Source organism: Lepisosteus platostomus, chromosome 9 (genome assembly GCF_059453375.1).
Source record: "Lepisosteus platostomus isolate fLepPlt1 chromosome 9, fLepPlt1.hap1, whole genome shotgun sequence".
Lineage (NCBI taxonomy): Eukaryota > Metazoa > Chordata > Actinopteri > Semionotiformes > Lepisosteidae > Lepisosteus > Lepisosteus platostomus.
In genome coordinates, this window is record NC_142619.1 from 44,300,177 (window position 1) to 44,327,613 (window position 27,437).

A 27,437-nucleotide genomic window follows, 5' to 3' on the forward strand; every position below is an offset into this window, starting at 1 on the left:
AAAATAATAATTTATTTCTTTATCATATTGGCTAGCTAATGTCCTCTCTTTGCTAGTTAGTGGCTGTGTTTCTGCGTTGGGTAGCAACGGGTGACTGTTCTCAGGCGGAAGATGTATACAGCTTAATTTTCGTGTTAAATAATTATTTTTAATTAAAATGCATTCCATACAGCAATCGCATATAAAACTTTCATGCTTAAAATGTTTAGGGAGAAATGGAAGACTGATAATGGAATGGAATGGAATGAATGATAAGTGTCGCAGTTTAAATAATTTTCGTAGTTAGAAATTATGAAACGCTCTGTTAAAAGCAAGGGAGTTTTTATGTCCGTTGCAGTAAAAGAAAATGCCTGACAAAGTAGGGCTTGGACAGATTCCAAGTGCATTTTTTTAATTTACGTTGCATTGTCCATTGTGTTGCTGTAATACAGTTTAAAATAAGTTTAAACTGTATCAGCTTTATTTATGGGTTGCAATTTAGAAAAAGTCAAAAACCGCACTCAAAATGCAATTTAGAGCTTTCTGGCAAGAGGAGACACCCAAATTAATAATGTAACATGCCACTGTTTGTGCATGAACAAAGTTATACTGCTATTTCCTTTGATACGGGATTAAAAAAAATAAATTATTTGAATCCCCGGCAGAACACATTCCAAACTTAAATTCACATGCAGAGTGCTGAAAAAGCACTACAGAAACATTATCAACAGACAATGTACAGCGTGTACTATTCTTGTGTTGCGGTACATGAATATAATTATATCATTATTAATTTCTTTAGATACGCGATTCCATATTATATTCCCTTTTAATCAAATTCTAAAAGTATGCTTGTTGACTCCAGTATCTCGTTAGTTAAAGACTTCGATGCTTAAAATGTTTAGGGAGAAATGGAATACTGGTGTGTATTTTTTCTTTAAAGTACCGAGACCAGCCATATACTGTATGTTTATGTTCCAAAATTAATATCGTTTATGGCCTTCACACGCGTTACAGTATGCTCCTATTCTTTTTATGCTCAGCTACTAAAATTTCCCTTCAGTGGTAAAATTCCATATAAATATTCAATACTACAACGGGCACAGTAAAGACGTTTACTGTAAATCTTTCTACGACAGACCAACGGACCACGAGTGCCCGTCGGTCAACCAATCACGTACCGCGGTACCGCGCGTCATCGTGCGTCACAATGCGCGACACCGTAGCCAATTACCTCCGGTACGTGTCTGTACCGCGCACTTTGAATGGCTGCATCTGTAGGTGGTCATGTCACCACCACTGCCTGGGCCACAACTATGACATTTAAAGAAGCTAGACAGCAGAGTGGGTATTGGAGGTTGTAAATATTGTAAAAGAGGAGCTTTAGCTTTACAGGGACTTAAAGCAGGACATTCAAGTTCTCAATGCTAGGCAGGCTCATGCTGGACAGCATAACGATGTTAGCAGAGAAAGGGAAGGAAATGAGACATGGAGCACAGCGCTGGGGGCTTAGGCAGATGGTTAGGACACCCTATGAAAAAATAAAAATAAAGCAAATGATCAAACCCATCAGAGACTTGAAGACAGCTGAGAGAGAGTAATCATGGGTAAAGAGGGCAAGGTAGGGGTCAGCCCCGGGGAGCTGGTTGTGCTAAAACTGCAATGAGGCACAGCATCAGCAGGACAGATCAAGAAAAAAAGGAAGGTAACATGGCTCCGGCGACCACATTGTTTTTTGATAGAAATTCTGTATACAGGATGGACTGGGGAAACTTGCATGGAAAACAATGTGCTTGGAGAAGATTCAATAAAGGATTTGAAGATGGATCCAGCTGTTGGAAATGATGTGAGTGCACTGATGTGGCTGGATAGGGACAGACAGAGGTCAGAGTGGCGAGTAAGACCTCTGGAAAGCTTGCAAAACAGCAGTGGGGGGGTGTTTTGTTTTGTAGTGAAAAAAAGAAAGAATCACATGGTGAGTTCTATCTTTTTTTGCCATACAAATTTGTGTGAATTTATGATAGGCAAATGCTAAATACAAAACAAAATGTGCAGTATCAGACACAGTAGATCCAAACTAGTAAATTAGAAACACATACAGTTCAGACGTAGGCAGAAGTGGGGGAGATTATGGCTTGACTTACAGTACTTCTGAACATATCTGTACAATCTGAATTTTTCAAGTGTATAAATAAATTTGAAGGCTACTGTATATACTCTATACATTTGTTTGATGTTTTATGTTAGCCATGTCTTTGATAAAATTGGAGCTCAAATAACTTCAAACAGCTTACATCACTTGCTAAAATAGTATTTTAAGTTTTTTTGTACTAGTGAATAGAGGAATGCTGATATTTTTATGTACAGTATACAGAGAAGTATTAAAAACACATCAAATGCAAATTGAAACTTTTATTGCATTTATTGCATGTTTAATGCCTCACAGTTCACAGTATTTAACCATGTATGTCATTGATGGAAAATAATTAAAACTGTTTAATAGTTTTTCCCTTCTACTTGCAAATGTAATAATGACAAGCTGCCAATAATGTTGTGCTGGCCAAGACAGACAAAAATGCAAAGATAATCCTATGAACAAATAAACACATACATTATAAAGAAGAATGAAAAATTATATGATATACACTGTATACAGTATGATGTTTACATGAAATGACCCCTTATTCTAATGTAGAAATTTCCTTTCAGGAAAATAAAATATGGTTGCACCATCCAAAAAAAATCTTTGTGTTTTTATAATTTCCTTTTACTTTGCTCATCCCTGAGAATGTATTCAATTCCTTTTTTCTGTAATAAACACTAACCCCCATCTGGTCAAATAAAGTGGATTTTATAATGACACCTTCCTATGTGCCCTTCTAACACTGTCAGCTGCTTTTAATATTTGGAAACAACCAAATCATTAGTAGGGTGGCCGGGACTACTTTAATTTATGCTACCTGTAATTACAGAGCAAAATGCAGCTTGTGTGATTTGTTGTAAAGGTCTCACTGATGAAGGTGGATGGTAATCCAAAACACAATATTGCTATTTACTGTTTTTATTTTCTGTTACCTGTAAAGTCACTGCAGCTAGTAGCTCCAAAGTCACTGCAGCCATGCTTCTCCAGCTCATTTTTCATAATTTATACCCTCATCTCTATTACACTGTAATTTACAGTATATACCGTATTCACACAGGCATTGTATTAACAGGAAAAGAACCACTTCTGTCCCAAAGAAAGGCAAACTGGCCTAGATCCTTGTATAACTAACAGTGCTGCAATTATCACAGATTAATAGGTGCTAGGTGAATTGATTATTTAATTTTGATTTGCTACTTTATTCATCATATGAAACATATTGCTAACAATATTCCAAATAATTGGAAACTCATCCAATGTCTATGTCTATAGTATAATCATCTATACACAACTTTAGATTAAAAAGAATGGGAATTTCTGTTCATTCTGTATCACTTCTTAATATCAATTTGCGATGAAAAATGTTAACATAAATAATTGCAACATTTTAATACCAGTAAACTACATCCATCTATTCTCTAACCACTTCCTCCAATCCAAGGCTGCAGGGAGCCAGTCCAAGTTATGGGTGTAAGACAGGGTACGCCCTGGATGGGATGCCAGCCATTACAGGGCAAAGAGACACATGCACACACACACTAGGGTCAATTTTTTTGCAGAAGCCAATTAAACTACCAGTATGTTTTTGGACTGTGAGAGGAAACTGAAGTGCATAAATGTAACCCACGCAAACATGGGAAAACAAAACTTATCTCACATTCTTTATGTATTTTTTCAGTAATGTGCACAGTAAAACGTGACAGAAGAACAGTTTCACCTTGCGCTTTGCTTTGTGCTTCAAATTTGTCATAGCTCGAAACTTTCATTTTTTGTTGAAGTTTGCTGCTGTGAACTTGTACAGTACTTGCGTAAATCACAAACCCCTTAAACTACATTACACATAAGAGGAACATGGATACAACCTGGTGGGGAGAGATTTTTCAATTATCTTTTAAGTCTTACGCAATAGCATTTCAGCCCTCAGGGGAAGATCTTCAGAACTGTAACTCAAGAGAAAAACATAATATTGCATAAAACACAGGAAAGCAATGTGCTAAAACTGTGCACTTAAGTAGTCTTTCAGTCTTCAATCAAACTCAGACCTTTTTCTCAAATTGAGAGATGCAGTATGACATTCTTTTCTATGCATGGAGAGGTTACATGACACTAATGGAAGGCACCATAAGCTTCTGGACAACTGCCTTCTGTTATGTTCAAACTGCTGTGAGTTTATTACTTTTTACATGTCATGTAAATTATGAGTGCCTCTCCCCTCAACCACAATCCATTCTATTTTTGTTTATTTTTCCAAAAATATTCTAAGTCAGGCCTACAAAGATGCTCTGCTATAATGCTTTCATTATTTTCTGTACTTTGTTGTTACAGCATGAATTAATTGGAATAAATAACAGAAAATAAATCCTTTCTTTACAAAAATATTCATCCATTAAGTCACATTTACAATAGTACATCTCACCTTCTGGAGAATGCATGAGGTGGAGAAAGGCTCTACATGATCACTACAGTTTCTATTCCTGAACCTTTGACAATATCAAATAGGTGGTGATTCTCACACTGGAATACAATCACTGAATAACTAAAGAGAAATTAAATATGAAATGGTGGTATGCAATGATTTTTCTTTTTTTTTTCTAATTGGAAAAATGTTCTCAGCTTATTCCTTTTCAGCAACTACAGTCTGTTCAAGAGTAATACGATGGCTGTATCTTTTATTAGAGAAGTCTTAATTAACACATACTTTAGTGAACTGAGACTTAATGTTTGTTGAATTAACTGCAATATCCTTTTATGCAACTAAATGATGGAGTGTCCTCTGGATACCATTTACCTTGAACCAGAATGATCCCCAGAAAACTCTGTTGTTGGTTGGCGGGATCTATCAAACAATTTTCCACTTTATCGCAGACAATTGTCTGGAGAATCAGTATCTTATGATAATGGTACATTAAAAGTATTACAAGGCTATATCATAGTATTTTCTTCCATTTATCCACTACATGAGTACAGAGAATGAAAATCAATTTCAATAAGTAAAGATGACAGTGGATAAGACTCGTGCAAATACATTTTTAAAGGTTTTCCATAAAGTAAATGTATCTGCACATATTGTATCTAGTAAATGCTATTCAAAAAGGTTTCTTGGATGTACAGTATGTTAACAATTCATTCATTGTCTATCCCTTGGGCTGAGGATGATTGTCTTTCATGAAACCAAGGATGACTGATAATGCTAATACAGGATCTGTACACTCCCTGGCAGAAAATAACTGGTTTGTACTACAACTACAGCCATGGTGAGCTCTCTTCAATGCTCTCATTTTGTATCCTCATTCTGACATGAAAGATTTTGACATGAAAGTGCCAGGCTCCTTATCATATATCCCACTTCCATCTGGTTAAGTGAATGGGTCATAATCCCCCAGGCATTGAGATCAATATTGTATTCAGTACCTGCTTTCTTCACATCCAGAAATTAGAGCATAGGATAATTAAAGGAAAGTGACTTAATGCTACCCTGAGTGACAGATCATAAGTACCTCTTGATGCTTGCATTTACTGTATTGTGTTATAATCCTTCATATTACTAGCTGTAATTGCTCTCTTGTATTGTTTTGTAATGTGTAACATATTGCATCATGTCAAATTCTAAATGTAATAGCACTGCATTCTATATCATTTTGACATGTTTTTGTTGTAAGATATTTGTTCTAAAATTAAGTAGCACAGGCATTGGCTAAGCATAAGATTATAGAGAAAAGGTCTGAACATGAGAAAGGTTACAAAGAAGCCAAGGCAATTCAGCCCATGTAGTCCATTTGATAGTAGCTAATTAATTCAAGAATCTCATTCAGTCATTTCTTGACAAAAGCTGTTAGTGTTCGACAGTGTCTTTCCATATTTTCACAACCCTTTGTATAAAGAAATACAGTAGCTCTGATTTTTGGATGTAAATGTTATTCCACACTTGTGTTGCCTGTGTTGTTCATTCTGAAGGATTCCATCAGATTGCCTTTATGAATGCATTTGAGGAATGTGAATTGAGCTCCCCACTGTAATATCCATGCAACCGCAGGCTTGCAATCCCAGGTCACAATGGCAAACAGCCACGCTTCCACGCAGCCTGCCTCTTTCACCAGGGCTGTAGAGGTACATACCCAATATGGGCATTTAGCTTTACCCCTTTCCCTAATTAATGGGCACTTATCTCGTTCACACCAGATATTGAAATATTTGCATGCATTCTACTCCGGGACTCAGTCATTGGGTTTGCTTCCCTGGAGTCAAATGCCTTCCTTGCTGTGCCTTGTTATTCCTTTCTTGCTTCATTGTGTTCGAACCCTTGTTCTCTTCCTCATTTACTCTCCCAGATTCCCCATGACTTGTTATTCCATGTGTGTATCCGGCTTTGGATTGATTAGAAACTGTGACTTGGATTACTGGATTTTCTCTTTTCTACTGTCTGACCATTCCTATTCCACTGCTTTCAGTGTAGTGTTTCATATTTCACCCTGAGCTGTCAGCCAGCAGTCTGCTGAGAACTTTGCGTTTGGATTCATCTTTCAGTTCTGTGACCACTGCCCTCTACAGGTCAGACTGTGCCATAACACCAAGATAGTCTTCTCCGTTCAAGAATAAAAAGGTTCTGTCAGTGTAGGACATTCCATTAAACCCAGGAATGTTTTTGGTTGCTCTTCTCTGGACTGATGTCTTTCTGTAACATGGTGACCATGATAATACACTATACTCCAAATAAGGTATGACAAGTGCATTTTATTTTTTCATAATTTATTAATTTATTTTTTCTCTGCTCTCCTCCCCACTGACAGCTGATGTGTGGTGAGCGTTCTGGCTCATAATGGCTGCCGTCGCATCATCCAGCTGGATGCTGCACATTGGTGGTGGTGGAGGGGAGTCCCTATTACTTGTAAAGCGCTTTGAGTGGAGTGTCCAGAAAAGTGCTACATAAGTGTAAGCAATTAATTATTATTATTATTATTGTTGTTGTTGTTGTTGTTATTGTTATTATTATTATATATACGATTCAAGTTCTACAATTCAAACTAATATTCTCTAAGTTTTAATGGCGTAATATTTCATTCATCCATCTTCTAATTGCTTTAGAACCTATTTGCTTTAGAGTACAGCAAGAAATGCGTGCAAGGCCACACCCTGGATGGGAAGTCAGTCCATCGCACCTACTATTTAAAATGCCATTTTATTACTTTCCAATATTTTCTAGAAGAATGTAAATTATGCCATTTTGATACAAAGCCCCTTCTTCTTCAGTGTTTCCCATTTTGTGTTCACAGTTTATGTTTTTAAGATCTGCATGCAAAACTACACTTGGCTTCAATAAATATGATTTGCCAGGTGCTTCCCCTTTCTTGAATTGTATCTACATCTTTTTGAATTTCATTTGATGCTTTGACAGTGCTTACTAATCTTCCTATTTTATTATGAACTGTAAGCTTAACTAGTTTAAACTAGTAAACAAGCCTGAATGTAGATCATTGAAACACATTAGGCAGAGCAATGGTTCTAGTACAGATCCCTCTGGTATCCCACTTACAGGTACTGTATATCAACCAAATTTGAGCATTTTTACTTTCAGTGCCAATTCTCAGTCTAAACACATGTATTTCCCTAAATGCCTACAAACTGTAATTTGAAAATTAATCTTTTATGAGGAACTTTAAAAAGCCTACTGAAAATGAGATACTCTATATACTATGTTTTTGTACTGTATGTGCATAGCTGTTATTGCTATATTCAAAGAACTCCAATAAATCAAGTTGAGCACTTATAATCCATATTTAATATATTGTAGTTTCTATAAAGATGTTCCTTAGTTCAATTCTGATTTCCATAACTTTAAATGGAATAGAAGTCAGACTTATTGAGTCATAATAACTTGGTTCAGTTTGTTCACACTTCTTATGGATGGGCCAAATTCTCCAGCTCCTGGATACTACTCCTACTGTATATTGATTGACTGTCGAAAGGTGTGTCAATGGCTTACGAATAAAATCTGTTTCCTTAAGTACAACAGGTTGGATATCAAGCAGACCCTGGAGATTTGTTAATGTTGAGTGACTCTTGTATTCAAAACACTTCTCCATTTTCTTTGCTAAAAAGTTTTAATACAGAACCTAAGGCATATTGTTGAGCTCCTAGATGAGCATCTAAGTGAAATATTCATTAAGTATTGCAGCCAATTCTCTTTCAATTTTTAGAGGTTTCCCATTGTTGTACCAGATACATTTCCTTCATCCTGTGCTGTCCTTTTTCCATTGTAATGCTGAAATTATCTTTTTTAAAATTTATTTTAGCTTTCTTTGCAGTATTTCTGTATCTCAATCTGTAAAGCTTTCAGGTGCTCGAAACACACATGATCAGAGTTCCCTGATAGTTCTCTCACCTCTACTAGAAACACAGAATATCAGATTCTACAACATGGCTTGTTCCATACTACCATAATCCTCTGTACAAAAAAGTGCCTCTTTTCACAGCTTTTAATACTCTTCCTTGTAGTATCCACGTGCCCTCTGGTTCATGTCTCACTGTTGATTCTGAAGACGTCTGAAGGCTTTGTCAAATTTTGAATGCTTGTATTAGGTCCCCTGATAAAAATAATACTACTGCAATTCTGTATGTTTGTGAATTCTGAAACTTATAAATTTACAGCTATCCAAATACAGTACATTTCTCATTCTAAATTCTTACGGGAGCATTTCAGCAAAACAGGGTGATTCTTTGCCAGGGATTGCCTGTTTTACATATTCTAGAAAGGAAATGTTCCCCAAGGATATCCCAACAGTAAAACAAGGTTTCGCATAAAAAGTCTCTGTTGTACTTATAGTTTATTATTTATATATAGCATAAAAAGAGCTTTCCTATACTGTACATATAAAACATCTCAAATGGTTTGTTACTGTTCACTGAACACTAATCACAAAAAATAAATGGTACATTCAAAGAACAAGATATGAAAACTTGCAATACAATCAAGCCATGATGCCAGTTTCATATCTGGAAATCTCCATTAGGAAAATTTATAATCCATACATGCATGCATGTGAAAATTACAAAGCAGTAATATTCATTCAGCTAAGGCAGACATTGTTCCATAAGGATTTTTCATTGAGAGACCTATTAGTGTAGCTGTAAAAAATTGAAACATTTAATCTTCAATCCATCTTCAATTGCCCTCATGTGAAATTAGTGGGAAATAAAGCAGAAATATAATTTAATATTAAATTATATTAAATTTAATATTACAAAAAAAATCTGTTTTAACAGGCAACTTTCTAATTGGCTTAATTGTTATTTCTTGTCATTATTCCGTAATCCTGAACTAGATGACAAGTTAAAAATAAAGCCTGGGTGTGGATCTCAATTAGTAATATAGCAGATGGTGAGGGATGACTGACATGGGATCTGCTGATAAATGCATTTTATGCAAAGAGTGATGCTAATAATTTCTGTTTTTTTTTTCAGAACTGAAAAACATGGCCAGTATTTCAGCATACTTTAATATTGCTATGCTCATAATATACTTGAAACTGTGTTTTGTTCAGTTTTCTATTTACTTTGTGCATTGTGCATTGATTTAATGAAATACTTCAAGAAACATTTAAGACATTATACAGCTCTTAATTTTAGGCTCAGATTCGCCATTTTACTGGATTTGTAAAATGTGATCAAAGGCGATTTGGGGGAAATTGAATTATTTCTAACCAGTGGTTCCAAATGATTGCTAGTGAGAATAAGGTGATGAGAAATTGAAGAATCAGTTTGTTAGCTGTCATAGAAGTTGACATCTCCATCTTTCAAGCAATTTGGCAGGATTCAAAAGCTCCAAGCAGCACTTACACCAAGAGTGAAAATGGAGTCCTGATGCCTAACAGCCAAGGGTACCGTGAAGGCTACCACTAATGTAATGTAAAATCAGTAACTGAAAATATGAAGTTCTTTCAGATGGGCCGCTTATATTCATTACGCGATAGCGTTTCACATTTTTAAGGCTAAATGGTTCCATATCTGTCAGTGCAAAATTTATTGCCTAAATTATCAGGCTTAACTTTGCAATTTTTTCCCACAATTTCAACCTTTAAAACATTCCAGTGACTTAGATGGCTGTATGAAGGGCTAAGCTTTAATGTACTCGGCTGCATTTGGGGTAATTTTATAGACAAACTCTATAACTGTATTTTGAATATAAAACCGACAATCTTCCATACATGAAAGCCTTACATACAAGGCCAGAGATCCGATGTTAAAAAGATTTCCCATAATCATACTGTACCTAAATGGCTAGTATTTTGCGAGTACCAAATATAAAACTGTAAATATAAACTGTCTTGGTTTGTCTGGGATATCATGTTTGACTAATGGAGTTAGGAAGCAAGCAATAAACCAAGAATTAATGGAAAGTTCTGAAATAAAAGAAAAATAAGGAAATTCCTCATTTTGATAAGAAAATACTCCAAAATAAATAAATAAAAGCTAAGGGAATACTATTAGATGTCCTAAATATAGTATGATTTATTATTTTTGGTAAAATAATTACTTTAATTGCCACAAGGTGATATTCTATACAGTCTTTACTACAATCTTTTCGATTTATAGGATAATTTATACCATTTAACTTCATATCTAGTTAATCCATTTATTCCTTTTTAGCTTTGTAAAATTAATTTTGATTTTTTAATGCTTGTGACATATCTAGTATCCACACAAAAAGCCCTTCTTCATTGATTTCTAAATACTGTTCATTCTCATCAATAAAACAAAACATAATTAAAATATTGAATTGCTTTTAAAAGGAAGAAACTTTTGTTGAGCTTGAAATTTGATACACAAGGGACAAATTCAATTATACTTATAACTCAATAAAAATAAGACTATCTAAAACTGACTAAAAATCTGACCATAAACACATAAATGCAAATATTTGCACTACCTTAAGAATAAGAAAGATTGCAAATGAGAGGGCAGTTAGATGTGTCTACTTTAGCTCATTTGGTTGCTAGTAGCTAAATAATCTGAGGATATCATCCAGATATTTCTCCTTCAATAAAATAGTTTAGCTGCTTTTTCTTTACTCCCACAACCATTTGTGTAAAACAATTCCTATTCTCAGGCCCAAATGTACTACTCTTCAGTTTTCACTTGTGTCTTTTGGTTCATGTTTTACTGTTGTTACTAACACATCTAATGTGTTGATAATGTATTTATGGATTATAGATTATGAATACTTGAATAAGGTCTTCTTGTAGTCTTATCTGTTTGAGAATTACAAAATTCAGTTTTGACCTGTCAGAGCAGAATGAACAAGTTGAAAATAAGACTAAAAGTGCTAATTTTTTTTGACAACCTGATGCTTCTAAAAACGTCACCTGGAATCAGTGCCTCTGTGACTTTATCCAAAGAGGCTGTTTTCCCAGCTCCATATTTTCTCTTGCAGAATTTTCTCCAGGCATAAAATAAGTACAGAGCCTTCACCTTCAGTCATAATCAAACAGATAAGCCCTGTGTTACCCTTTTTCAGTTTTTGTTCTGAAACACTTGGGCTCAGCTGTGTGATATCAGCCCTGGAATACTGAGACTTTTAATAAGAGTAAAGCAAGACCTAAGCACGGCATTCTGTTCATCCTAATTCAAAGTTTTTAATCTTAGTAGAGTGTAAATATTGAAATGACTGAAAAAGCATGCACTCTTTGTAAGTGTCCTGTCGTCTGTTATATTAGTATCATTATAAAACATAATTAATATTTTAGTTTAATATAAATTTAATAATTTTTTTCTAACCATTTGTAGGCATTTTGCAGTCTATTTGTTTTAACATTCCTTTAAATTGGACAAGATATTAAATGAGAGGCCTAAAGAATTTTAGTAATAAATATTAAAAGGATCATGATCAAACTTACATGATTATGTTTTGAACTAATCTGTCAATTTTCCTCCAAGGCTTTCTAGAAATGCAAAGTTATTTTAAAGTAAATTTTGAAATTAAATTAATTTAAAGATAATATAAAAACAATTATATGATTAACTGCAGAAATATGTGTTTCTCTTATGTTTATCAGGTAAATATTATGGTTGAATATTCAAATTTATGGAAAAGCTTCTGTAAATCCAGATAAATTAGCTCATCACCTAAGGGATTAAATGTCTACAAACTACAGGAGAAATACACAAAATAAAGGCAGACTTCATGACTTTCTGAGCCTACAGTGTGCCTCACTGTGGACCTACTATAGTGAGTAGACTGTGAAGACAGAAATGTTTTGCATCTGTTCTTCCTGTGTAACTAACCCATTCACAAATTAATGCTGGTTCAATTGAAAACATAAGATTGAGAAGGTGTCCAGAAAGAGGAATGGCATACTACTGTATCTTCAAGTATTTGGATACAAGTCCGAATGAACTAAACTAATTTAAATTTCCCACTGGTACACTGCAGCCAATAGTGAACCCAATCACTCTAGTCCATCCACCTATATACATGGGGACCAGTATTGCAGAGGCTAATCCCGTCAGTGAACCTGCATTATGTTGAACATGGTGGAGATTATTTGTTTTCTTGTACACTTAGCACCAAGATATGTTCTAACCCAATCACCTCATCATGGAAATTCTACCCAGTAGCCAGAGAATTTTGTCAGTGTCATGATGATTTTACATTTTTCTGAAACGCTGTGACTTAATTTATTTTGGAAGCTTGGGTTTTTCTTAATAATAAAACTTTGAAAATTCATTTTTATTTGCAGAAGCCTTTAGGTCTCTGCATTCAATTTTAACATTAAACCTTCCCTAAGGTGAGTAAAATAACTCAAAATCTGACTCAAAGTACTGTTCATTTGTTTTGTGTGCTGGAATTAATGAAATATCCTGCAATAACATTTGTCATATCTACAATATTGCATATGTAGAACATACATAAAAGTAATTGTAGTCTTCTAGAAATGATCTTCCATTTCTAAAAACATGAAGTATGTTTTATAGAACATGGTCTTATGTTATGGATTACTTGTTGGTAATAGTAAAAATATATTGCATTATGAATTTAATTAAATGTCTTTAGTCAAGAATCCTGTGTGAAATTAAATTATATTAACTGTGGAATTTAGGTTCTTAGAAATCTTAGAAGGTTTTAATTTCACATTTTAGTCATTCTAAAATTGAATCTATGAAGTTTTTTCTTTCATTTGTACAATAATGAGGTTGTGATGTCATGTGACATTTGCAATAATATGTACAATTTTGTATTGATTTTTTTGTAACATGATCTGCTGCTATTTGGTTCTCTTGTCACAATGTGATGCTTGCTTCAAAAAATATTCACTGCATTTTGTTACTGACAAAAGAAATATATCAGAAGTCCTGTGTCAAGCAAATTTGAGTTAAAAAAAACAATTGAACTGGAGAACATCCAGAGAGGCAGAGGTTGAATAATTATTTTGATTATGTCAAGCTACTGTATTGGAACAGTAACAATCCCTTCAGACAAAAGCAGTGAATGTCCCAGTTGCTCTTTGTAGCATTACACTTATATGTTGCAAATATGGTTGTCCTTATTTTTGCTATTTATTTCTAATAAAAAGAGACAATTGTTTCCAGTTGTAGATGTAGACCTTAAATCTAAAATGCTTTTCAGATGATCTACCATATATCTAGGAACAAGTAATAGGTTTATTCCATGCTGAAAAGAGAAGAAAGAAAACATAAAGTTTCAGCCATGAAGCCTTCTTCAGGTGACACTGAATACTGTGTTTTTTTTCTTCTCTTTTCAGCATGGAAAAGACTCATTACTTGTTCCTTTGCAGCCTATGCATGCTGACACAGCTACCCACCTGAACTACTTCACCATAAATCTACTGTACAGTCTATAGCTTAATATTTTCAACCTAGTTTACAAAACAGATGTTATTACAATAAAACCATAAGATATAGGTTGTCCATATACTTGGTTGTCCATCTGTATGTTTGCTGCTTTAAAGTTCGCTGTCTGTAAACACATATTTTGTTAATTATTTATACTCATACATGTAGTTTTTGTTAGCATACAGTGTGAAAGGGATTACTGACTTGGAAATGAGTAGATGTTACTGATCTCCAATTTTGTGAATTAACAGCTGCCTGTGTTTAAAGAAAATGTTAAAAGGTGTGCAAGAACTAGAATTTTGATTAATCTTTAACAATCTGTTTGTATTATCAGGATTGAGTAGATGTACTTTCCATATACTTTCCATTAACCTCTCCTGCTTACATCAAAACAAAATATTGCACAAATCTACGTATTTAGAGATTCTTGCATGCACACCTTTGAAGCATTGTGCTACCATGGAAAGATCTGTTTCATGGAACTACGAAACTAATCAAATTCTTTGAGGAAAACCGCAAATGTCTGATTTAGTATCATCCACCTCAAAATCACAACAGCTAGAGGTTCTTAAAGAGTCTAAAACCACATTGCATGCATTCATTTGTCAATAAGCAGCCTTTGCTGCCACATAAGCAGAGATTTCTTCAGAAAATTACCAACTATACTTTTGAAAAAATATAATGACATTTATATCATCATTATTTCTTACTGTATACTGTACAGATGCAGCCATTCAAAATGCGTGGGCATTTTTGCGGTGCCCTTTACGCAGTCTACCAGTCTTCTAAAGAAGACTATTTTAAATTTCTTTGCGCGGTCCATTGTGCAATTAACCCTTGTACAGATGCAGCCATTCAAAATGCGCGTGCGATACCACATTATTTTCCGGTGCGCTTTACGCAGTCTACCGCGAGTTACCGGTAAATACCACTAGTTACCGTAAATTCTCCTATAATACCGCAAGCAAAATAATAGTATCCGGAATTTCCGCAAGGTGGAGCTAGTAAAGCTCAACCTCTCATGTTTGAGCTGTCGCCATCAAAGTCTTTAACAAAGATATTACTAATAGTATTAATAATGAATGACCTTGGACAAGCTGTAAACTCAAAGTATTGCCCTGGTCCACATTCTTTTTTTCATTGACCGTCTTTGTAAAAGTAACACCACAGCATTTCGCAATCACACATTTGTTTCCAATCATGCAAAGTACAGTGATTCACCATGCCTTTCACATGCTCATAAAAGAGATTGATTTAGGAACATAAACATATTACCGTATGCAAACTGTACTGTATACAGTATGTATATGTATATTTAATGTCTTAACTGTGCCCATTTAAGTATTGAATATTTATATGGAATTTTACCACTGAAGGGAAATCTTAGTAGCTGAGCATAAAAAGAATAGGAGCATACTGTAACGCGTGTGAAGGCCATAAACGATATTAATTTTGGAACTTAAACATACAGTATATGACTGGTCTCAGTACTTTAAAGAAAACATACACACCAGTATTCCATTTCTCCCTAAACATTTTAAGCATCGAAGTCTTTAACTAACGTGATACCGGAGTCAACAAGCATACTTTTAGAATTTGATTAAAAGGGAATATAATATGGAATCGCGTATCTAAAGAAATTAATAACGATATAATTATATTCATGTTGCAAAAAAACTGCAACGGACATAAAAACTCCCTTGCTTTTAACAGAGCTTTCCATAATTTCCAACTACGAAATTTATTTAAACTGCGACACTAATCATTCAACCAGAGCTCGAAATATCACAAGGATCCTCTAGAGCACAGCAAAGACTGTATTAAAAGTATACTAGTGACAAACTAGTATACTTTAGATATTTTTTTCTGAACTGGGGAAAATCTGATCATGTTTCTCTATAACAATAATAAAAACATTATTTTACATATCACCTTTATGTGATATCACCTTAAGGACAGCACATACAAGGGTTAATAGCACAATGGACCGCGCAAAGAAATTTAAAATAGTCTTCTTTAGGTGTGAGAGTAGGAGTGGATTGCAGCAGGCATAATCAGCAAATTAGGAAAACAAAGAACAGGACAGGTGAGACGTTTATCCAGAGAGCGAGTGATCAGAAAAAGGAACAGCTGTTACGCCCAGGTTTTACGCTCTCTCTCTGCTGAATGAATAAAAGCATTTTATTAAAAACGCGTTTGCGTTGGTCTGGGTATTTCCTTTGTAATCTGTGGTTTACATCTACTGTATTGCTTTGAGATGCCACTTTTAAAGGTGATATGTGAAATAAAGTTTTTTTTAATTGTTATAGAGAAACATGATCAGATTTTCCCTGGTTCAGAAAAAAGACGATTCAAATCTGTAATCTTTCCACTTGTATGTCATCGGAAAATACAAGAAGTTTCTGCTTTATGTAAGGATGGTATCAAAAAGTAATCTAAGTGGTGAGAAAGCTGTGCTCCTCAAAGCGCTTTACAGGATAAAAACAACAGCAATACTGTTAAGCTGGGCAAACGATTATTTATAGAAATACAAAATGAGATATAATGATGTGTTCCGGCTAAGACATTAACGAGTACAACCCCCCTCTCTGCGGGAGTGCTGGCTGTGATGAATTAAACCGGTTTCACAGGTATTTTCAAAGTAGAAGGGGGCCAGATTTCCAGCGAAAGACACCTCCCCCTCCAAAACCAAGGAAGTTCAGTACTTACTAGTTAAGAAAGCTAGGCTCCTCAATGAAATCGCTTTAACATGCTAATGCGTTGGTGTAACAGTCCGGGCGTGGCAAGATTCTAATGTCAACTTGACTCGATTGGAAGACAATGAACATATTCTAGCCCTAAATGAATTAATAGCAAACATGGTTTACATAAAAGACATTTTTCCAAGAAAGTTTATAATAATACGATCTATAGTTGAAATCTGAGCCTAAATAAAAAGAAAAGGCATTTTCAGAGAGCAATCTCGTTGTGTTTATGTAGAAAAAGCGATTAGGTTTATGAGCAATCTAATTACTTATTCGTTTAAAAGGCTATGTAAAATAAAGTTTATTATTAATTTGCTGGACAGAGCAGTGAACATTATTATGGATAAGACAAAGATAACGATCCTGATCAGTTTAGAAATCTGTGTACGCTGTAAGGTTTTTACTTCTTAAACTTTTAAAATACACGTTTCAAATAGAAAGAAATCATCTTCCTGGTACAGTATAGCAAATGTATAGCATGTATAGCAAATAAGCACGTCTTTTTTCTCCAATCAGAGGGGTTAGACGCTCGGTTAAAAGCAAAGGAGATTGTCTGTTATAGTGGACATAAAAACAAGAGTTCGCTGGCATTATATCCTAGAAGACACAGATCAGCGCCAGACCAGGAGAATGCCCGCAGCGTAAAAGAAAGTGCCTGATGAACTAGGGATTGGACAGTTTCCAAGTGCTTGTACAATCGATGGAAATGTTCAAATAAATGTGCAAAAGAAATAAAATAATCATTTAGCTAATGTCCTCTCTTTGCTAGTTAGTGGCTGTGTTTCTGCGTTGGGTAGCAACGGGTGACTGTTCTCAGGCGGAAGATGTAAACAGCTTAATTTTCGTGTTAAATAATTTTTTAAAATTAAAATTCATTCCATACAGCAATCGCATATTTGGGTACCGTTTCATAAAACTTTCATGCTTAAAATGTTTAGGGAGAAATGGAAGACTGATAATGGAATGGAATGGAATGAATGATAAGTGTCGCAGTTTAAATAATTTTCGTAGTTAGAAATTATGAAACGCTCATAATTTTTATGTCCGTTGCAGTAAAAGAAAATGCCTGACAAAGTAGGGCTTGGACAGATTCCAAGTGCATTTTTGCAATTTACGTTGCATTGTCCATGTGCTGCTGTAATACAGTTTAAAATAAGTCTAAACTGTATCAGCTTTATTTATGGGTTGCAATTTAGAAAAAGTCAAAATCCGCACTCAAAATGCAATTTAGAGCTTTTTGGCAAGAGGAGACACCCAAATTAATAATGTAACATGCCACTGTTTGTGCATGAACAAAGTTATACTGCTATTTCCTTAGATACGCGATTAAAAAAAATATTTTTTTTGAATCCCCGGCGGAACACATTCCATAAGATTCAGCGCTTTTATATATCGCCTTTAAAGGTGGCTTCTCAAAACGCTTTACAGGATAAAAACAACAATAACAGCAACAACAACAATATTGTATTTCATTGCACTTTGAAAACCAAGTAATAACTTAACTATATGTGCAAACGTTTTATGATATGTCGCTGTTGTGAATGTCTGTGGAGTGTATCTTATTTGCCTGTCTGTCCTGGCTCTCTTGCTCGCCCCCCCCCCCCTCCCTCAATTCAATTCAATTCAATTCAATTCAAGGTGTTTTCTTACCATGACAGATGGGTACAATCGGTGTTGGGTATTTACTTTGCTTTGAGATTCCACTTTTAAAGGTGATATATAAAATCAAGTCTTTAACTTGCTTTAACTCCGCAATGTATTTAAAAAATAAAAACGATTACAATCTAATCTTTCCACGTTTGAGCCCAAGATCCCAAGAAAAATAAATCTAAATGGGGAGAAAGCTATGCTGAAAGTTTATTAAGATACTTAGAAGACAAAGATATCAATTTATGTTGTTGTCTGATTGTGAATCAAAAAACACATATTTAAACACGCGTTTACGATTTAAATCAAAACGCGATTCAAATCAATATAAATGTTTATTTTGTAACGCATAGGTGACTATTCATTGTTATTAAAATGACTTAAATTCGATCATGTTGTGATATTTAGAAATATAAATTTGTTTGGTGCGAGTGAGGTTTAAATTTCTGACCAAGGGAAACTTTCATTTTTTCAAAGAAATGTTTGTTAAAAAAAAAAGTCATGGTTCCAGTGGGATTTGATCACAGACCATATGACATGGGAGTCAGGAACCTAACCCACAGTGCCACTGGCAAGGTCACATGTGCAATGCTGAAAAAGCACTACAGAAACATTATCAACAGACAATGTACAGCGTGTACTATTCTTGTGTTGCGGTACATGAATATAATTATATCGTTATTAATTTCTTTAGATACGCGATTCCATATTATATTCCCTTTTAATCAAATTCTAAAAGTATGCTTGTTGACTCCGGTATCTCGTTAGTTAAAGACTTCGATGCTTAAAATGTTTAGGGAGAAATGGAATACTGGTGTGTATTTTTTCTTTAAAGTACGGAGACCAGCCATATACTGTATGTTTAAGTTCCAAAATTAATATCGTTTATGGCCTTCACACGCGTTGCAGTATGCTCCTATTCTTTTTATGCTCAGCTACTAAGATTTCCCTTCAGTGGTAAAATTCAATATCTACAACGGGCACAGTAAAGGCGTTTACAGTAAGTCTTTCTACGACAGACCAACGGACCACGAGTGCCCCTGTCGGTCAACCAATCACGCACCGCGGTATCGCGTGTCATCTTACCTGCGGTATCTGTACTGCGGTGTCTGTACCGCGCACTTTGAATGGCTGCATCTGTATCCCAAGCATCCAGACAAAACTTGTTAGATATCATTAGTTTAGTTTAGTTTAGATTCGTTTTAATATGAAATTTGCTAAGTGTTTCAGAAGTTGCAAGATGATTTTAAAGATGTTTTGCTCCTGAAAAATTTCCAAAATGTACCATGACTGTAAAAGAAATTTAATATTATCAATATTTTTTTAATTGGTGCTGTCTTTTGTAAAATCAGCTCTTTATAATTGCTGGGTATATCCAGGAAAATGGAGGCAAATTCTGTTCTGGAGCAAAAGAGATTCTTTGCACAGCCTGTTCACAAATGATCAACAAAAAAAGAATGTGCACAAAAAATCAAATGGTATTATATTACATGTTTCCATAGATTTTTCATTAATATAAAATTGTTATGTTTGTCTGCAGCAGCAATTCATATACAGTATTGCATACTGTATTTATAACCAAACCCTTCACTTGAAACCATTATGGGTTGTGCCTTTGTCATATTAAAGTCCATCTGAAGCAAAACTTCAGAATTTGATACTCCTGAGTCCAAGATTCTCAAATCCTTTAAAAATAATGTGAAAACTTACAAAACTGGAGAAAATTCAGTTATTGTTAAGCACATTAACAATTTTAATGTAGCTTGAAATATAATTCATACAGTACCTCTTAAAAACAGACAACAGCCTTCAGATAAAGTTCACATAATAAAGCAGTATAAATTGTATATTCCATACAAATTGTAACTCTGTAGGTCTTACTTTCATGTGGTGGTCAGTTGACAGAGAAAAGTAATTTTTAGAAACACCTATGTCATAACTATTTGGACCTTATCGTTCTGGTACAGAAACCATTCTGTCATCATACTACAGTGCAGCTAGCTTTACAGATATACAGAATTCATCAACTGGCTCACTTTCCCAGTGAAATTGTGCTTCCTTTTCCTTTTGTCAACAATTTCAAGCTTTGCCTGTCCAACAGACCTATGATTCAGTCAGTGACGTGACCAATTTCATCCTACAAACTATTTCACAACACTTTTCTGGCTTTTAATAATGCTTTTTCAGTTACATTAATTTTTTTTATCTTCACCAAAAAATCTCCAGATTAACATAATTAAATAAGTTATTGAAACTTTTCCCACCTAGCTCTTCAGAATTTCTTTGAGTTTACAATCTGTAAGTGTTATTATTTCTATCCCTTTCTCTTGTTAATATTTTCACATTGATAACTGTTCGTGAGCACATTACTGTCTCTCATAAAATTTCAATGTACTGTACCTGTGCATTTCTTCAAACTCCCAAGTTTCTTTGCATGTGATCCTAATTTGCACTCAAAATTTTCTTCCCAGAATTCTGCAAACCACACATTTCTTCTGTTGTTAGCCAGGGATCGGCTCCTAAAATATCTATCAAATCCTGCAATGGACAAAAAGGAAGAAAGGTTGAAACACTGAAGAAAATTCAGTTTGTCAAATTAAGCTCAATTACAAATATTGCTATGGTCAGTGTCAGGATTTTTTAATTGAAAATATTCATCTTCTTTTCATTTATCTCAACAGTTTCCTATTGCACAAAAATAGCTGTTCAAGTATGCAATTATCTAAACTGTTCAATAGAAAAAAGCTTTTAAAAACATTATCTTGTAATCCCTATTCATCCACTTGGCATACGACTGAACAAAATACATCAACTATAACAAGCATGGCAGCACTCTGAGTCATATATGCGAATGCATAACGAGTTTCCACTTTTGCTTTTAGAGCTTGAGGGAATGCAGTGTAAATAAATGAATGTGGTTTGTTACCAATTCCCTTCAACGCTGATCTTTTAACCTCCTAGGGAAAAAAATGTAAGCATTTTCTGCTGAACCTGGTTTGCCTGTTTGAATACCAATCAGGATGCAATAAAGCGAGCCCCAAAGATCACTCTAAAGACTTGGTACATTTCTCACTGCTCCCTACCATCAACAGAAGCTCTTTTGGGTAAGATTGTGACAGCCCCTTCAGCCACCTTTTCTTGTTGTACAACTGGAGCAATTTTGGAGCCCCAGCTATCAGAACCAACCCAGAGGAAATGGCCAGTCTGATTGTTCCTTTTGGCTGCATTCAGCACCCTTCTGCAAACAAAAATAAAAATAAAATATTCATTAGTCTTCTTCAGCAGCATCTTCAAGCTGATTATTACATGCTGCACTGCAGGGATCCACATTCTTTCACAATCACAGGAACATTTAATAGACCATATAATGAGCTCTGTTTGTGAGGAGAAATATCAATTAAAGTGTTTTAACATCAGTGTTTTTGGAAGATACAGTCACATATTTCAACTTAAAGTTAACGTAACAAATATACATGATAAAATATGTGTTTGTTATGGCACATTCTTGTAAATTGATATTTTCCACATTATTAACATTACTTTTTATTTGAATTATAAAGCTAGCTGTCCTCACATACGGTATACTGTACATTATTCAAAATATCTTGATTTTCTTGCATTTTATACTGACCACTAAATAAAAAAATCACTCTTTATGTAAGTTTTATTAACATAAATCAGTCTTTAGACTGATTAAATGTTTATAGAAGAATTTTGATTTTCAAAATCTTACAGACTGCCACAAGAAGTCTTCATGGGCTGAGTAACCAAAGACCAGTCGCTTTAAGACCTAAAGAAGGTTGACTTGATCAAAGGAAGGCAGGCAGTCAATGTCTGTTGAAAGGGGCATTTTAAAGATCTATCAAATCAAAAATCCAATGTAAAGAACAGTATAATCAATTCTTTACATTTATACAGTACCTTCAGACCTCTACCACGTGGAACACTAAGAGGTCATAAAAACCATCATGCACAATCTCCTTTATGATGATATGTGTGCATAATCTCACTAATGGTTCCATTACAAAGCCCTCTGTAGTACAAACAGCAGTCAAACAACAGGGTATCACTGCTACAACTCTGTTTTCAATATTTCTGAGCACCATATTCCATTTGACAACAGACAAGCACCCTTTTGAACTGTAGTTCATTTCCAAAATGGACAATAAAGTATTCTCCAGTCTAAAACTAAAATGGCCCCAACTTCAGTCATCAAGATCCTGTACACTGTTGATGTGTCTTGACAGAAATGGATCCTAAGACAACTGTCAACATATTAACTGAGACATATGGCTTAGACTTTAGACTTAGACCGAACATTTACTAGACCAGAATTCTTCATCAGCAGACTCGTAATGCATATGCCTAAGCTCCATCAATTTAGATTCAAATAGGAAGAAAGACACACGAACATCAGTGTTTGTAGTTACTACTGAACTCCATTAGTAGTAGTAATTGATAGGAAAATGCCTGCATTGCACTACACTGATTGAGCTTTGGGACCACACTTGCTCATCCTATTGTGACAAAATTCAAGCAGGATGGTGCTCATACCATGAAAATGTAACAGTTGCAGTTAGCAGTTGCGAATGCACTACTTTCCAGATTTCATCCCCATTGCACATTTGAATGATGACAAATTTGTTCAATAGAATGTCAGTGAGCCTGCTACAAAATGTTTTATAAAATCACTTTATTAGCCATATACAATTTCTTGCATTAGGAATTTGACCCTCTGCAGTCATAGCACAGGGTGAGCCATTGAACAGCACCCCTGGAGCAGTGGGGGTGAAGGGCCTTGCTCAGGAGTCCAGCAGAGTAGGATTCCTCTACCAGCCATGGGATTTGAACCAGCAACCTTCCAGCCACCAGTGCAGATGCAGATGCAGATCCTTAGCCACAGGGCCACCATTCCACCCTGTTTTGTCATCTTCTTGGTAATAACTTTTGTGACCCTGTTGCAATTATAAGTTCTACAATTCTTTTGATGCTCCGTATATACAATATTCACATATGTACATACATACTTTAGCTGTTATCATTGTTATTTGCTATTGTACATATTGGCAGCATCCTATGATCTATCAATTATGTGTCCTGATACCTGCATGTGATGTTCTGCATTTTTCTGCATTCATCATTATCTTCTAGGTGCATTCATTACATCCGCTATGTATATATACTGTTTTATTTTTTATTATTTCATTTTGCCCTGCACAGCCTTTTTTGTTTACATCCAGCTTTTAATTGCCTAATTTTTATTTTGTTAATTTATGTTGTCATACTGTATGTGTTGTTTAAATAACATACCTGATGTCATCTTCATTTGCAAACATAATCACAGCACGAGCATTTGAGGTTTCCAACAAGCGCAGGATGATCTTGTCAAATTCTCCAGGTTTTGGCTCTCGAGGGATTTTAAGGGACTGTGCAATACAAACACCACCTGCAAGAGAAACCCATAACCACTCAGAATCTAATATACTGTATAATACACTAGAAACCTTGGGAACATATTTTAGTTTTTACTAGTTTCCAGTATATTCCTGACACTTTCATCCAACACACACACACCACGGCCAATTTTCCCAGAAGTTCATTAGCCACGCAAACACAATGAGCACATACTCCACACTGACAGCACCTGAGGAATTAAACCCAGGGCCCCAGTGCTGTGAGGCAGCAATGCTAACCACTGTGTCACCATGCCATCTACTGTATACAGTATACTGTAGATATTAATTCTAAATTTTAAAATATTTTTACATTTCAATTTTGGATACTAAACAAATATTAGGAAAACATTTCATAGTTAAGCATTGCCTTCACAGGGCCAATCAGGTAACAAAACAATTTTGTTTTGTTAGCACACCATTTGACAGAAGTACTGTAGATGAGAAAATGTGATATTTCAGTGTAGGGCATCATTTGTTTTCAAGTAACACAAACAGAATTTACAATATTTAAGAAACGCAATTAGATGAGCAATACTTGAACAGACCTGAACAGAATGTTCTTAAATATTGAATGCGAACCTTCATAGTCTACTTACATTAATTTGTAAATAATAAAATGTGACATACATTAACTGCTTTTGTGTCTTTTTTTAGATACCACTGCGAATCATTAAATATGTGAGTTTCAAAAGTAATGGCAAAATTCACAAATAAGAGTTACTTTTTTGTGTGTTTGCATTTTGCCTTCTATAAATCCTGTGTGTACTTTTTTGGGAATCTTGGCTTTTATCTTGGAAGAAATAACATAATGAAGGTTCGTAAGTGGTCACTGTAAGACATACCGAAGAACATGATTTATGGATGAATCTCTGAAGACGATTCCTCAGACAGAGGTGTGTTAGTTAAATTTGTTGTGACATCTGTCCCAGGCCCAAGAGGCAGCACCTACTGTACTAAGTCACTGTTAGGTTTTTAACATTAACAACATAAATGTGGATAGATACCATGATCAATAAATGCATTCTAATGGTTTTTATAAATGAAAAACAGCTAAAAAACAAGGTCTGTTAAACACCTATAAAACTATAAAAGTCTTCTTGATATTGCCACTGTGTATATTTCTATAGTTTGCATATGTTATTACATATTGCAAAAGTGTTTAAATACTTTCATAAAGACATATTCTCTACTTCTACAAACTGTAATTTCAATATTTGAATGTGCAATTATTACAGGAATAGCATACACTATGTAACCTCAGATGTATCTGTAGGGCACTTTTATATCAACTGATGATCTGAGATAAAAAATTATTTACTGTTCTTACAGTACTACAAGTTATGGTTATTACAGCAGTTTTCTACCCATGTAAATTTTGTAGAGAAATTAAAATTTCTCACATAAGTTCCATTTGCCCGATCTTATAAATTATACTAGTTTGTTTTCAATATTGCCAGTTGATTTATAGAAATCTTGAACCTTATTCATGGAAGTTTTATGAAGTTTCATTTCCCAGGTATAACATTTTATTCAATTATAGAATTTGTATTCCACTGGAGAATATAATTCCAAGTATTCCAAACCGTACTGTTCTGCACATTGTACAGCAGCAAGATGCAGTTTTGTAGTGGATTAACCAATATAATTTTTAATTCAATTAAGTGATATTTTCTGAAACAAAAGCATCACATAACAAACATTAATGAGTTGATCTAACTCAGTCTCAGCAGAGAATAGTATATTTTTTAATTAAATGTCCATCTAATGAAATGCAGAATATCAGATCTTCCATGATGCACATCATATTGCAAAACATATGATAAAAGGAGAGTTCAATAGCTTTGTGACAGTGTAATTTTATTTGTAGAAACAAGCATAATCTGAAATACAGTACGTGTAACATATCCAGCCTGCATTAGACAGCAAGAGGTTCTCAAAAGACTAATTAGCTTCTTAATGTTTCACAATTACATTATTTTTTCCAAGTTTCCATTTAATTTAAATGCAGAACTGAAACACTAATATCAGCCAGAGAGAAATTACACTTTGCTTACAAAGATAGCAGTAACAATAAATAAATGAAAGGTTACCCTAGCTTGTATATATTGAGTAAGTGGCTTTGGGAATAGAATCCCTAAACAACAAGCACATTATTAACATCTCAGAAGACAGGCATGCTTATACTGTAAGTCCTGTACTAGAGCTTTGTTACACCAACATAAATTTAAACTACCCATCAGATTTCAGCTAAAACCTATCTTACAATGTCTAAGAACAAAACAATATGTTTAAGCATTGCAGCTTTCTTTCTACAAAAATGTAGAACGAATTTTCGTGCCTGAAATGTACTATAATAAAGAAACTCTTTTATGGTCTTTGCTATAGTGCTCTGCGGTTCAACCTTCCAACTCTTCTACAACATATAAATAAAGATATTTAACAACAAATGATTGATTTTGAAATCGAATAGGATTATTTCAACCCTTTCTGTGTACCAATTTCACAAACCTCCCTCTGATTCCTCTGCTTGGGTTGCTAGCTGTTGATAGGACAACACTTCATTAGTTAAAACCTTGATTTCATATTAAATTTCCTTCTCATGAGCCATATTGTTCACAAATTCAAAACTCAACAACGTTATCACTGCCTATTCTTATGTCAGCCAATGACTTTGTGACTTGACAGTATAATACCTTTTAACATATGCATTTTTCATATAGGTTATTAATTTATCATGTACATACTGCTTAATATTTCATCTTAGGATCATATTTACTGTATATTGTACACAACAAAATCTTAGGTCATTGTTACTTGACTAAATGTTAAATGTTACAATAACTTGTTATAACCTTCCATCCATGTAATCTCATTAGTGTTCTACAAAAAAAGAAACGTATTGTAAAAATAAAAGTTTAATGTTGTGTTACAATAGTGCCTAAGGTTTAGTCCTACATGCCTTTGTTGCTCTATGGTCTGAAACAGAGCTACCCTCTATCACTCTCATTGGAGATTTGCTGTTAACAATTAATTACTTTTGAAAGATGAGCTCCCCCTAAAGAATAGAACATCCAGTGAAAAGATCCTTTTAAACATTTTTATCATCCTGAAAATTCATTTTCATAAAATTTTAAAAGACAAACCTTAAGCTTAACATAAAGAAATGCTTCAAATCAGAAACATGTGATAAAATTATACAATATGATATAATGTCTTAAAATAAAGCCAGCAAAGTAAGAAACTGTGAGATAACTGACAGAAACAGGATCCTTGAAAGAAAGTGTGTCTGGGTTGTTTGACCTCTATTTGGTTGGGAGACATCATCGATAGTTTTGATCAATCTCTTTTGGCTTCTTTCAGTGCTACAGTAACTAAATAGGGGTATCACGTGTTGGAGTGATAAAAAAAGGCACTTAACTAGTCTTGAAGGTCACACAGCAGCTTTTATTGAAAAAGGAAGAATGCGTGATTGGGCAGCTTTTCTTCTTTCTGTGGGATTAGCTAGCTCATCCTCTGCTCATGCATTTCAATAAACACAGCTCCTAGTAGTTTTTAGCTTGTTTTTCTCACATTTCTGAGCAATAGCCCAGTGCTGGATCTGTTAATATACATGATGATACA

At 34.5% G+C, this 27,437-nt stretch overlaps 1 protein-coding gene across 2 annotated transcripts in view; it reads right to left on the reverse strand.

Moving 5' to 3' along the window:
* grm8a (glutamate receptor, metabotropic 8a) overlaps nt 1-27,437 on the reverse strand; it is a 269,794-nt gene that overhangs the window by 70,347 nt on the left and 172,010 nt on the right. For both annotated transcript variants that reach the window (XM_088645158.1, XM_088645159.1), the window contains exons 4-6: nt 23,671-23,806; nt 21,444-21,598; nt 20,761-20,898 (exon numbers count right to left, since the gene is read on the reverse strand). In XM_088645158.1, coding sequence (XP_088501284.1) covers nt 20,761-20,898; nt 21,444-21,598; nt 23,671-23,806 — 429 coding nt within the window. The remainder of the gene's footprint in view (nt 1-20,760; nt 20,899-21,443; nt 21,599-23,670; nt 23,807-27,437) is intronic.